Genomic DNA, 13,413 nt, shown 5'->3' with positions numbered 1-13,413 from the left:
TGTTATTGTGAAAATTCAGATGGCAAAAGATAGCACAAATTAAAAACATTTCATAAAATACCCACTTCTAAACCACAGATTTACCATAAACTTTAAGCTGAATAGAAGTTTGATATTTAAGATAATGTTTCCTCTCAATCAGCAAATGAGTATAACATAGTTTTAAGCCGTTAGCTGTTCTTGATTGAAGATTAAACCACCTCCAAGTCAGAAACCACAGTATTAAAAATAGGAGAGAACCAAAAAGAAAAATCCCTTTCCCATCATGTTGGGCTGTCATTTCACAGTACACCTTCAAATAAATTCATACTAATCTTCATATTCAATTTTTATAAGGTAACTTCCATAATAAGAATGAAGTTTTCTGGCAAGTATGGATGGGGAATCCTTTAAGTTTTACGTATGAATATTACAATTCAACAACAAAGAATGTTTGACACAAAGTCAGCAAAAATGTCCAATTCATTAAAGAGATCGTTCAACTATTATCATTGTTTCTTCAGTCTTCATTGCAACTAGAATACTGTCCAACACCTTTAACTTTTACCATCACCTTGATGCTCACATGCTTAACATGATTATCCTTATAACTAAAGCTCTTCTTCACTCTAAATCCACAGGACATTGAATGTTCCTTTAGGTTGTACAAACTTTTGCTTACATCCAGCTCTCAGTTACAGCAATCACTACGCATGAATGAGGAGGAGCTCACTTTGTTCATAGGATTTCATGATTGTAACCACAACTCCTTGCTCCCTTCTATCTGTGGCAACATTTCAATCACTTAATGAAGAAACAGTTCAGATAAATTATTTATTCTGCTTCCACGGCTTTTTCAGAATGAGGGACAAAGGCTTCTTACTCCAAATACAAAAATTTCTCCATAGTTGTGTTAAATGGGTGACAAGTTACTTTAAGCAGTGACCTAATTCTTTGTTCTCCCACAGGGAGAAACATCTTTTTTGCTTCAATTAAGTTTCCTCACATTACTCTAACCTTTCTTCAAATAATAACCTGCTCATTGCACATATTATCTGGTAAAGCTTCCCTGAACTTTCCCATGTAAATGTGTTGGTAATATTACATTCTTCCTGAAGGAAATGCATACTGTACACAATAGGATGTTGTCACTACTGCCCTATATAATTGAAACAGAACTTTTGAATTTAAGTCCCTTAGTAAAGAATAACAGTTAAGTTGTCAGAACTAAATTTAGTACCTTTTCTTATGGCACTTGACTTCTGTGATACAACTCTAATTACCATTTAGGTAATTAATTCTCTATTTTTCCTGACAAAATGGCTAATTTCAGATTTTCACCCATTACACCCCATTTTCCAGATTTATTACCCATTCAGATCTATTGTTCTCAATCGCTTTCCTATATCCACCCCATAACTGGCTTGCCTACCCATGCAGCTGCTCAGGAAGTCAGCAATTTTGTTCTCCACCCCCATCATTATTGGTCAGTGATGCATATTCCGCAACATAAAATGACTTTAAAAGAAAATGCATGCACAATTTTTATTGGTTTCATTTTGCATTGAGCGGTGCCTGTCTATACTGAAAGAGCACAACTAACATGAAATATAAAACTGTATTTTTTTTATATCTAACCTTGTTTAACATCGTCCCAAGTGTTTAAAAAAAAGTACAGCATTTCCAGTTTTGAATATCAGCAATGCAGTTTGGACATTCTGGGGTCATTGAGCAACAGGAAATGGGGTCAAAAGGGGTCATAGACAAACACAGCATGGATACAGGCCTTTCAGCCCATCGCCCCGTTTGATCCAGGAAACGATGGAACAACATTATCCATACTTGGACAAAACGTCAGCTACTACATGTTGAATAACTATGAAGTCAAAAAGAGTTGTACCATCTGTGAAACACTGACTCAACAAATTGATTTACAAGATTTCAGTAAAAATTCCATTGGAGACAGTTCAAACGTGATTGAGAAATGGATTTATCGACATTAGAAACTGCAATTCAATGCTGTGGGATCAGTATCATATTAGTGTTCTAAGGAAATACAACTTAAATATTAAGGGTGGTTCGTTCACAATGAACATATCTCAAACGGTGCCAAAATATACAACACCCACACACATTCAGGCATATATGGGACCGAAGACTTGCAGTTGAAATCTTGGCATTTGAAGTGTTGCATATAAATACACATTAAACATAACCATGCCCAGTGGGCTCAATCATTTTGATGCAGGATTTTATTACCTCTATTCAAACCTACCTATTACACTCTAATAGTTTCAGATGATGAATAGCCCTCTTTATAACATGTTGTGACCTGTTTACAACTCACTCAGATAACGGCTAAATTATCCTTTCAAGACCCATGCCTTAAAAAATGTAGTCAAAGCTTTAAATGGTTTAATTATGAGTGATGAGCTTATCATATTTTCAGCAACTTTTTAAAATTATGATACAAATAATATTGGAGAGAAAATAACCTGTGTGTGATGCCAAATCAAAAATGCCAGTGACATGAGAGATGCCCATTACGCATATATTTTCGGGACACAGATGTCACTGAGAAGGCAGCATTTCATTAATTGATTATACTTTAGAGCAGGGTTTCCCAACCTTTTTTATACCATAGACCCCCACCCCAGTTTGCAAACTCCTGTTTTAGAAGGTGGTAGAGAGTCACACTCTTGAACCATTTTCGCCCTTCAGGTAATGGTGGAGATTCTACCACAATGCTATTCTATAGGGACTCCAAAGGAATTTGAGGCAGTAACAATGAAAAAACAATGCTACAATTCCAAGTCAGTGTCATTTGGGTGAGATCTACGGGCAGTGCAGAATGAGGGATATGCTGGGACATAAGGCAATAAATTATGGTGGTGTACATGTCCACTCCTGTGTCTTGGGCTTTGAGTTGGGTATCTGTTCTGCATCTCTCTCATCTAGCACAATGGAGGATTACTGCAATGTGAAGACAGGACTTTGTCTCCACAAGGGGTGTGTAATGGTCATCTGTTAGTTTGCTCCCTGCCACCACAGACCCAATCCAGCGGATCTGTCCCTCAGGAGTCAATCTACTTGATCAGTAGTGGTACCACCAAGCTACTCGTAATAACAGAGACTGAATTTCCCCACACTTCACACTTCACCTATGTTATTATCAGTGCTCTTTCTTAGCACTGTTGAACATGGAGGAGTGCTGACGCACCTGCTAAGAGGGGAAGGAAAGTGGTGTTCTGCAGCAAGTAGCTTTACCCACATCTGACCTCGTGCACAATGATGTTTACAACCCCTGGGACTACTTCCACTCACCTGTAAATGTACTGCCTCACTATTGTAATGTAGAATATAGCCAAAATATTGTCTGTGCTATGTTTCCAAGTATCACTTCAACGGGCTATTTGACTAGTCCGTAACATCGCTCTCCTAAACCAACACCAGTCCGCAAATGATCACTAGGAGGACCTGATACAACTCTGCTACTCAGTGCTGAAGTCAATGTCAGCTGGTCTACCCTGTTTATGCTACTTCGTTAACGTATCTGTCATGATACGATTGAGTGGCTCAAGAAACCACTTCAGTGGACAGTTGAGTCAACCACTTTGCTGGAGGTGTAAGGCCACATGATCCAGTATGGTTATGAAGCAGCCTAACAGGATTTTGACAACCTAGTAATTGTAATATCACTATAACTAAAACTATTTCTAAATTGCTTTTCTTAAGTTGAATACAAGATGATAAGACACGGGAGCAGAATTATCCCAATCCGCCCACTGAGTTTTCTCACAGTTGATTTATTATCCCTCTCAACCCCATTCTCCCCATGACCTTTGACATCACAACTAAACTAGAACCTATCAACCTCCTGTTTAAATATACCCAATGGCTTGGCTCCACAGCTGTCTGTGGCAATGAATTCCACAGATTCACCACCCTCTGGCTAACAGAGCTATAGTTTCCACAATACGATTACATCTCTCATCTCTGCATTATTGGGCATTACTGATCACTTGACCACTGTGTCTACCATATCACTGGAGCTCTAAAAGGCTGAACAGGTTTAAGATTTAAAAACGAACTGGTGCTTTTTGAGAGATCATTCAGGAATGCACTGCTTATCTGTTTACTTGCCAATGAGTTTGCACCTTTACTGAATTCACCAATATTTCCCTCCAAGTACAAACTAAATAATCAATCTCACATTACCTGTGCTGCCGAGTTGTTTGTAAAACCTGTATTCTAGATGAAGCTGTGGCGCTCGGGACTTAATAGGTTCCTGAAAGAAAACATAAAACAAAATTTATTGTAGTCTACCATAGACTTTCTTACAAACTGGTCCAGTGATACCTACACAACAGGATCATGCAACCTAAATCCACAAAGATTCACAAGAATTAGAACTTGATTTTTTTTTTAGCATCAGATTTACCAATGATGACAACATCCCAAATGACTCATTAGAAAAAGAATCCATTTATACAAATAAAACTATGTTGGTATTATGAACAAAACCAAATGCTGGAACAACTTCACAGATCAAGCAGCACCTATGGAAGCAAAAGGTATAAAATCAACATTTCAGTCAAGACATGGTTCCTTCAGGTTGCTATAGCCCGGGATGGTAGAGTGGATAAGCTCCCTAATACCTATTAAAAACTCCCAGTGCCTTGTATCTCAAATAGCCTCTACCAACAAAATCCAATTCCTGATCTTCATGCGTGGCTTAGCTTTTAAGCTCAGTGAAACCATTTCAACTGACAGGAGAGGGGACAAAGGCAGGTTACTGACACCTTAAAGACAGTCACTTCAGACAGAAGGGATACATCAGGCATGGTTGGCAGAAGCTCATCTAAGGAGAAGGAAAACTCCTTCTCAAACCTCCCCTGCCTTGGGGCTACCCACTCATGGGGAAGGCTTTGGGAGTGAACCCCGATAAAAAATCCAGAGCTGGAATCCCTGAGGCAGTCCTACGTTGGGACTGGTATGGGCAGATGGGCATGTGAGTGTGAGTGGAAGACCAAGAACGTGGGTTAACTGAAATTGGAAAATACAAAATACATATTATTAGGCTGTAAGCTGGTCAGGAAGAAAATGAAGTTCTTCCAAACTGCATCTGGACTCTCCATAACAATGGAGAAGACAGAAGGCAGACAGGTCAGTGTGGGAGTGGAAAGGAAAGCTAAAATAACATGCAACTGGAAACTCAACCTGGCTATTGTGGACAGATCACACGTGTTCTGCAGAATGCTTGTTTGGTTTAACCAATGTGGAGGAGGGCACGTCATGAGTATTGAAAGCTGTAGATCAGGATGGAAGAGTTGCACATCAACCTCTGCCTCACAAGGAGAAGATAGGTGAAAAACCTCCTTCAGTTGCAGGGCAAAGTACCACAGGATGGAATGAGGTTGTTGAAGGACCAGGGAACCCCCTGGAGAGCAGCCCCTGTAGAAAGTATGAAGGGGAGGGGGAAGACATAACTAATGATAGGATTGTGATGCACCTGATGGAAATGGCAGAGGACTGTGTGTTGAATGCAGAGTCTAAAGGGGTGAAAGATGAGGATGAAGGGAACCTCATTCCTGTTGTGCCTGAGGGGAACGAGAGGTATATATGCATGAAATGAAAGAACAAGTGTAAGCACCCCATCAACCATGGAAGCCAAGTTCCATCTGTCCTCAGGATGGGGCTTTTTAGACCAGAGAGCTTTACCTAAAGAAAAGATGTGATGGAGACAAGGAAACTAATAAAATGGGGCAAGTATCCCTGCAGCAGGCAAGGTGGGAGGAATAGTCAACATGTGTTACAGGAGATGTAATTGACAAGTCTATCTTCTGAGACTGAGAGATCCAGAAATGGAAGAGAAGTGTCTGAGTTAATTAGAAGATTGGGTGGATGTCGGTGGCAAAGATGATGAAATTGTCACGTTCTGCATAAGAAGTAGCACTTAGTGGAGAAAGCTGGGGGTTTTGTTTGATAAGAGTTGAAACAAGAACTGTTCCTCACAGATGAAACATGGCTACTCCTTGATGTGTAGAAAGTAGAAAGGATGGAAAGAGAAATCATTGAGTGTCTGCATTGAATTTTGTAATATCAACCACACATTTTGCTTTAACAGTGCAGCGCCAGGTCAAGATTGTTACTCCCAGTGTTTTGGAAGTCAGGAATGAGGCAAAAAAATTGTAACTCTTAGCAAAATGGCCTTAAACAACAAGAACAAAGAACAGAACGAGCGGAGAACAAAGAAATCTTTTCAGTTGGAGTTAGCCATGATAGCAACATTCCAGCCATAACTATTAACCTAAACTAGTCAGATTCAAGTGACATGACAGCTTCTGCAGAAAAACTAAGCTTCCAGAAAAATACAAAAGCAGCTATACTACAATTACTGGGAAATTCACTGGCAATTACACATATATAGGTGATTATAAAGGGAAATTAAACTACAAGAAAAATAATAATTTGACAAAATCCAAGAACCTGTAACAATATAAATTGATTTATTGTTCCACTGCTAAACTTAATTCCTTTCATTTTTAATATAATTTCATTGTTATGGTCTGGATTGAGTGTTTAATGAATAATATTCTGTACTTTCAAAAAGAACCCACTTTAATTTTTCTTTCACATGCTGCATATCGGTCCCATTCAAAATACTGAATATTTTAGTTCTCGGTTCTGCAACGTATTTAACGGTGAGTACATTGCACTAAAGTTACTGCAATCCTGAAGGTCAACCTGTATCTAAATTAATGTTGTCTTACTCCTCAATATTTGCCTTCAGTGTTATTAGTGGCAACAGCCCAACTGCCTTTAAAGCTCTCCAAGTAATTTATTATGAACTACATCGCAGCTCCCTGCCATGGTCAGAAAGCATTCCTTCTGCTTCAGGAAAACTTTCAAAGTCCTCGAGGCAGAGAGTAGTAGAGAATAGAAACAGACCCTTTGACCCAGCATGTCCGTGCCAACCTTCTTGTTATCTACATTGAGCCTAATTGCCCACATTAGATCTGTATCTCTCTATGCCTTAACTGTCTAAATGCCTCTTAAATCTGGTAATTGGATGTGATTCCACGATTCAGCTGGCAGCATGTTTCAGATATCAACCACTCTAAAATTATTCATCACTAAGATCCCATCTAAACCTTAAAGCTATGTCCTCGGGGTACTCCTACCTTGAGAAATAGATTTTAACTATCTGCCCTATTCATCTCTTTAATTACCTTATAGACCTCCATAAGATCACCCCACAGCTTTCTTCACTCTGAGATGTTTCTCATCCTTAACATAGAACACTACAAGCTCTTCAGCCCACTATGTTGTGTCGACCTTTTAACCTACTCTAAGTTCAATCTAACTCTTCTAGATAACCCTCCATTTTTCTATTAAATTCCCTAATGTATCTGCCTCTAATACCACCCCCTGACAGATTGTTTCATGCACCCACCACTCTGTGTTATAAAAAACAACTTACCTCTGACAGCCCCCCTATACTTTTCTCCAATCACCTTAAAATTATGCCCCCTGGTATTAGTCATTTCTGCACTGAGAAAGAGAGAGACAGACAGACATACTTTATTGATCCCGAGAGAAATTGGATTTCGTTACAGTCGCACCAAGAATAGTGTAGAAATATAGCAATATAAAACCATAAATAATTAAATAATAGTAAGTAAATTATTCCAAGTGAAAATAAGTCCAGGACCAGCCTATTGGCTCAGGGTGTCTGACACTCCAAGGGAGGAGTTGTAAGGTTTGATGGCCACAGGCAGGAATGACTTCCTATGACACTCAGTGTTACATCTCAGTGGAATAAGTCTCTGGCTGAACGTACTCCTGTGCCTAACCAGTACATTATGGAGTGGATGGGAGACATTGTCCAAGATGGCAAGCAACTTGGACAGCATCCTCTTTTCAGACACCACCGTCAGAGAGTCCAGTTCCACCCCCACAACATCACTGGCCTTACGAATGAGTTTGTTGATTCTGTTGGTGTCTGCTACCCTCAGCCTGCTGTCCCAGCACACAACAGCAAACATGATAGCACTGGCCACCACAGACTCGTAGAACATCCTCAGCATCGTCCGGCAGATGTTAAAGGACCTCAGTCTCCTCAGGAAGTAGAGACGGCTCTGACCCTTCTTGTAGACAGCCTCAGTGTTCTTTGACCAGTCCAGTTTATTGTCAATTCGTATCCCCAGGTATTTGTAATCCTCCACCATGTCCACACTGAACCTTTGGATGGAAACAGGGGTCACCAGTGCCTTAGCCCTCATCAGGTCCACCACCAGCTCCTTAGTCTTTTTCACATTAAGCTGCAGATGATTCTGCTCACACCACGTGACAAAGTTTCCCACCATAGCCCTATACTCCGCCTCATCTCCCTTGCTGATGCATCCAACTATGGCAGAGTCATCAGAAAACTTCTGAAGATGGCAAGACTCTGTGCAGTAGTTGAAGTCCGAGGTGTAGATGGTGAAGAGAAAGGGAGACAGGACAGTCCCCTGTGGAGCCCCAGTGCTGCTGACCACTCTGTCTGACACAGTGCTGCAAGCATGTGTACTGTGGTCTGGATATCCATGTTCTAAGACACTTATCATCTTGTACACTTCTATCTAGTCAACCCTCATCTTCCTGCATTCTAAAGAGAAATGCCCTAGCTCACTCAGCCCATCTTCACAAGACATGCTCTCTAATCCAGGTAGCATCCTGGTAAATCTCCTCTGCACCATCTCTAAAGCCTACATCCTTTCCACAGTGAAGTGACCTGAACTGAACACAATTTGGGTTTTATTCCGCTATAACATTACTTGTGGCTCTTGAACTCAATCCGACTAACTAATGAAGGCCAACACATCACATGCCTTCTTAACCATTCTATCAACTTGAGCAGGCAACATTGCGGATCTATGGACATAAACCCCAAGATCCCTGTTTCTCCACATCAAATCCTGCTATTAACCTTTTATTCTGCCTTCAAATTCCAATTCCAAAGTGAATTACTTCACACTCCTCTGGGTTGAATTCCATTTGCCACTTCTCTGCTTAGCTCTGCAATCTCTCAATGCTCCAATGTGATCTACGATAACTGAGGTTATCCGTGACTCCACAAACCTTCACGCCATCTGCAAACTTACTAACCTACCCTTCTACTTTCTCATCCAAGCAATTTATAGAAATCTCAGAGCAGGAGACCCAGAACAGATCCCTGTGGAACACCACTGATTACCAAACTCCAGGCAGAATACGCTCATCTACAACCACCCTCTGCCTTCTGCAGACAAACCAATTCTGAATCCACATAGCAACTTTCCCTGGATCCCATGCCTCCTGTCTTTCTGAATGAGCCTATCATGGAGAACCTTATCAAACAGCGTACTAAAAGCCACAAACACCACATCTACTGCCCTAGCTTCAGCAATATGCTTTGTCACATCCTCAAAGAATACAATCAGGCTCGTGAGGCATGACCAGCCCCTCACAAAACTATGCTGACTCCCCTATTCAGGCTGTGCTTCTCCAAATGTTCGCAAGTCTTGTCGCTAAGAATTTTCTTCAAAAATTTGTCCACCACTTAAGTAAGACTCAAAATTCCCTTGGTTACACCTACTCCTTTTCTAGAACAAAGGAATACTCTAACACTCTCCAGTCATCTGGTATTACTCCTGTGGCCATTGAGGACACAAAGATCATTGCCAAAGGTGCAGCAATCTCTTCCCTCAGTTCCCATAGTAACCTAGGGTATATCCTGTCCAGCCCCGGGAATTAACCCCACCCCAACTCCAGGCATGTCTCCTCGCTTAACCCTGATCTGTCCTACCTTCGCTCTAGTCATGTTCCTGTTCTTCACATACGTGTAAAACAATCTGGGCTTTTCCTTAACCCTACTCACCTAGGACTTCTCATGCCCCCTTTTATCTCTTCTAAATCAATTCTTCAGCTCTTTCTTGACCACCTTGTTACCCTCTAGTCCTGTCTGATCCTTGCTTCCTAAACCTTCTTTCTTCTTCTTGATAAAATGTTTCACATCTTTGTCAACCATGGTTCTTTCACCCTACACTCTTAGTTGCCTCAATGGCACAAAGCTAACCAAAACCCCAGGCAACTGCTCCCTAAACAACATCCACATTTTCATTGTGCATTTCCCTGAGAATATCTGTTCCCAATTTATGCTCCCAAGTTCCTGTCTAATAGCATCGTGATTTCCCCTCCCCCAATTAAATATTTTCTTATACTGTCTGCTCCTAACCCTGTTCAAGGCTACAGTAAAGGTCAGGGAACTGTGTTTCCAAAATGCTCACCCACCAAGAGGACTGACACCCGACCTGGTCTGTTGCCTAGCACCAGATCCAGTATGGCCTCTCCTCTAGTTGGCATGTCTACATAGTGTAATGAGTCACTCCTGGACACATCTAACAAATTCCACCTCATCTAAATCTTTTACGCTAAGGACATGCCAATCAGTATGAGGGAGGTGGAAGTCACCCATGACAACAGCCCTGTTATTTGTGTACCTTTCTAAACTGGGGCCCCTGTTCTCTTTCCTACAGTTTTGCTCTCATCTCCTCTCCTGAACAGTGAACCCTTCTTCGACCCAAGTAGCCTCCACATTCAATAGATCATTCTCTATTTCTGCCAATTCCAGAAAGAATCCACCAACAGATATGTGTTCCCTTCCTTCCAGTATTCAGAAGGGTTTGTTCCTTACAACTTCCTGGTCTGTTCTCCCTTCTCCAATTGCTCTCTTTCACAGAGCACTTTCCCATAAGGAGATGCAACACCTATTATTTTACATTGTCCCTTCACACCAAATTAATGGTCCCAGTCTATTAATGAAGATGCCATTTACTTGCATTCCTTCCAGCCTAATGTTCTGCATTCCATACACAAATGTGGCTTACTCAGCAGTGGAGAAAGCAGGTGTAGCTAGTTACTGCAACACTATGAATTTCAAGTTTGTCACATTAGAACACAGGACAGGACAGCACAGCACAGGAACAACCCTATGATGCATGAAGTCTCTGTCAAACACAATGCCAAATTAAACTGAAACTCTTCTGCTTGTACGTGATCAATAGCGCCTCATTCCCTGCATATTCTTGTGTTTGTCTAAAACTTGTTAAACTCCACTATTGACTCTGCTTCCACCACTACCCCAGGCAGCACTGACATTTCTACCCTGGGAGAAAGATTCTGACCATCCACCCTATATATGCTCTAATTATTTTATAAACTTCTACCAGGTCACCCCCACCCCAGCCTCCAACATTCCACCGAATAGAACCCAAGTTTGTCCAACCTCTCCTACAGCTCATGCTTTCTAATCCAAAAGCATTCTGGTAAACCTCCTCTGTACCATCTCCAAAGCCTCCACATTCTTCCTGTAATGAAGCAACCGGAAGTGCACACAATACCCCAAGTGTGATGTTATAATACTTGTATATAATTCATATGCTTTAGTACATTTCATATTGATATTTCATATTAAGTCTCCAAATCAGTCTGATCATTGTGGCCTCCTACTCTGTTCCAATGAAGCCAAATATAAGCTACCCTACTTCTAATAATTCCTGAAAAAGAATGTCCTTCATTTTGCCTGACCCTTGTTCTGCAACTCTAATTTCCACTCACAGATAGGCTCTCAGTAAAAGGCAAACTCCGTGCACGTGGATCAACTTACATTAAGAATACAAGATCACAAACAAGAGGAAATCTGCAGATGCTGGAAATCCAAGCAACACACACCAAATGCTGGAAGAACTCAGCAGGCCAGGCAGCATCTATGGTAAAAAAAAGTACAGTCGACCTTTCTACATGTCTATTCTATGTGGTGAAGAATGAATGGTCTGTGCAATAAGCAGGATATTTGAGCAAAATTAAAATGGGTAGAAAGGCAGAATTTTGGGAGGAACTCCCAGGATTTCCTTTCATTAATCATCAGAGATATTAAACTACCTCCAACTTGTTGACGCAAAGAACTTACTCATTACTCAGAAGTTCAAACAATGGAAGCTACTTGTTGCTTCAGTCAACTGATCTGCAAAAAAAATCTCCACCCTGTTGAAACTCTCCATTCTTCCTGGCAGACTATCTATCGTCTCAGTTTGAGAGGAAAAATTCAACTACCTACGTAGGGGTGGGTTTGCAGGGATAGTTGGAAAACTGCTGCTTTATTGAAAGGTGTTCTCTTTCATAGAAGAGCTTAAACCAGGATTTCAACTGCCTCTCCAGATGGATGGAAAATAGTTAGTTTCAACAACAAATCACCAATAGAAAATTTCCCCTAGTTACATTTAACATCCTGATTGCTACTTATAGCTCATCTTAGCTGAATAATATTTGATGGATCAAACTACATGGATCTCCAGGTACTCTCAATAATTTTCCCTTCATAATTTTGCTTTGTTGTCAATTTATTTTCTAAGTTAACTTTGATGTTGATTTAAATTCCTTGACTTTGAATATCTAAGTAGCAAATTTCTTAATAGTTTATAGATTTCTGTTTTTTTATTACAGCTTAGACACTTATAATTACTAATGAAGCAATGTTCCTCCACTGGAGAACCAGCAGAATAATTAGAGATTACTTTTAATGGTCAGAAATAATGTTGCAGTTGCATTTTGTTTACCAGTCAGCAATACATAGTCTCAGAAGTGTGAAAATTATAAAAGTCTAATTAGTTTTGTTACCCTTAACAGAAGAGTCAATATTACAAGTAAAATGTGGATTAAATTCACCTAATTTAATCAATGAGGACGGGAGAGGTTCCAGGGGATTGGAGGGTTGCAGATGCTGTTTCCTTATTCAAGAAAGGGAGTAGAGATAGTCCAGGAAATTATAGACCAGTGAGTCTTACCTCAGTGGTTAGTAAGCTGATGGAAAAGATCCCGAGAGGCAGGATTTATGAACATTTGGAGAGGCATAATGTGATTAGGGATAGTCAGCATGGCTTTGTCAAAGGCAGGTTGAGCCTTACGAGCCTGACTGAATTTTTTGAAGATGTGACTAAACACATTAACGAAAGTAGAGCAGTAGATGCAGTGCATATGGATTTCAGCAAGACACTTGATAAGGTACCCCACACAAGGCTTATTGAAAAAGGCTTATGGGATCCAAGGGGACCTTGCTTTGTGGATCCAGAATTGGCTTGCCCACAGGAGGCAAAGAGTGGTTGTAGACGGGTCATATTCTGCATGGAGGTTGGTCACCAGCAGTGTGCCTCGGGGATCTGTTCTGAGACCCGTTCTCTTTGTGATTTTTATAAGTGACCTGTATGAAGAAGTGGAGGGATGGGTTAGTAAATTTGCTGATGTCACAAAGGTTGAGGGTGTTGTGGATAGTGTGAAGGATTGTTAAAGGTTACAGTGGGACATCAATAGGATGCAAAACTGGGCTGAAGTGGCAGAAGGTGTTCAACCCAGATA

At 40.7% G+C, this 13,413-nt stretch overlaps 1 protein-coding gene across 3 annotated transcripts in view; it reads right to left on the bottom strand.

Moving 5' to 3' along the window:
• The window catches only part of LOC132378840 (casein kinase I-like), a 240,123-nt gene that overhangs the window by 98,211 nt on the left and 128,499 nt on the right, over positions 1-13,413 (bottom strand). For all 3 annotated transcript variants that reach the window (XM_059946093.1, XM_059946091.1, XM_059946094.1), the window contains exon 4: positions 4,198-4,267. In XM_059946093.1, coding sequence (XP_059802076.1) covers positions 4,198-4,267 — 70 coding nt within the window. The remainder of the gene's footprint in view (positions 1-4,197; positions 4,268-13,413) is intronic.

This window comes from Hypanus sabinus, chromosome 21 (genome assembly GCF_030144855.1).
Source record: "Hypanus sabinus isolate sHypSab1 chromosome 21, sHypSab1.hap1, whole genome shotgun sequence".
Classification (NCBI taxonomy): Eukaryota; Metazoa; Chordata; class Chondrichthyes; order Myliobatiformes; family Dasyatidae; genus Hypanus; species Hypanus sabinus.
This window is presented reverse-complemented; position numbering and strand designations above follow the sequence as displayed.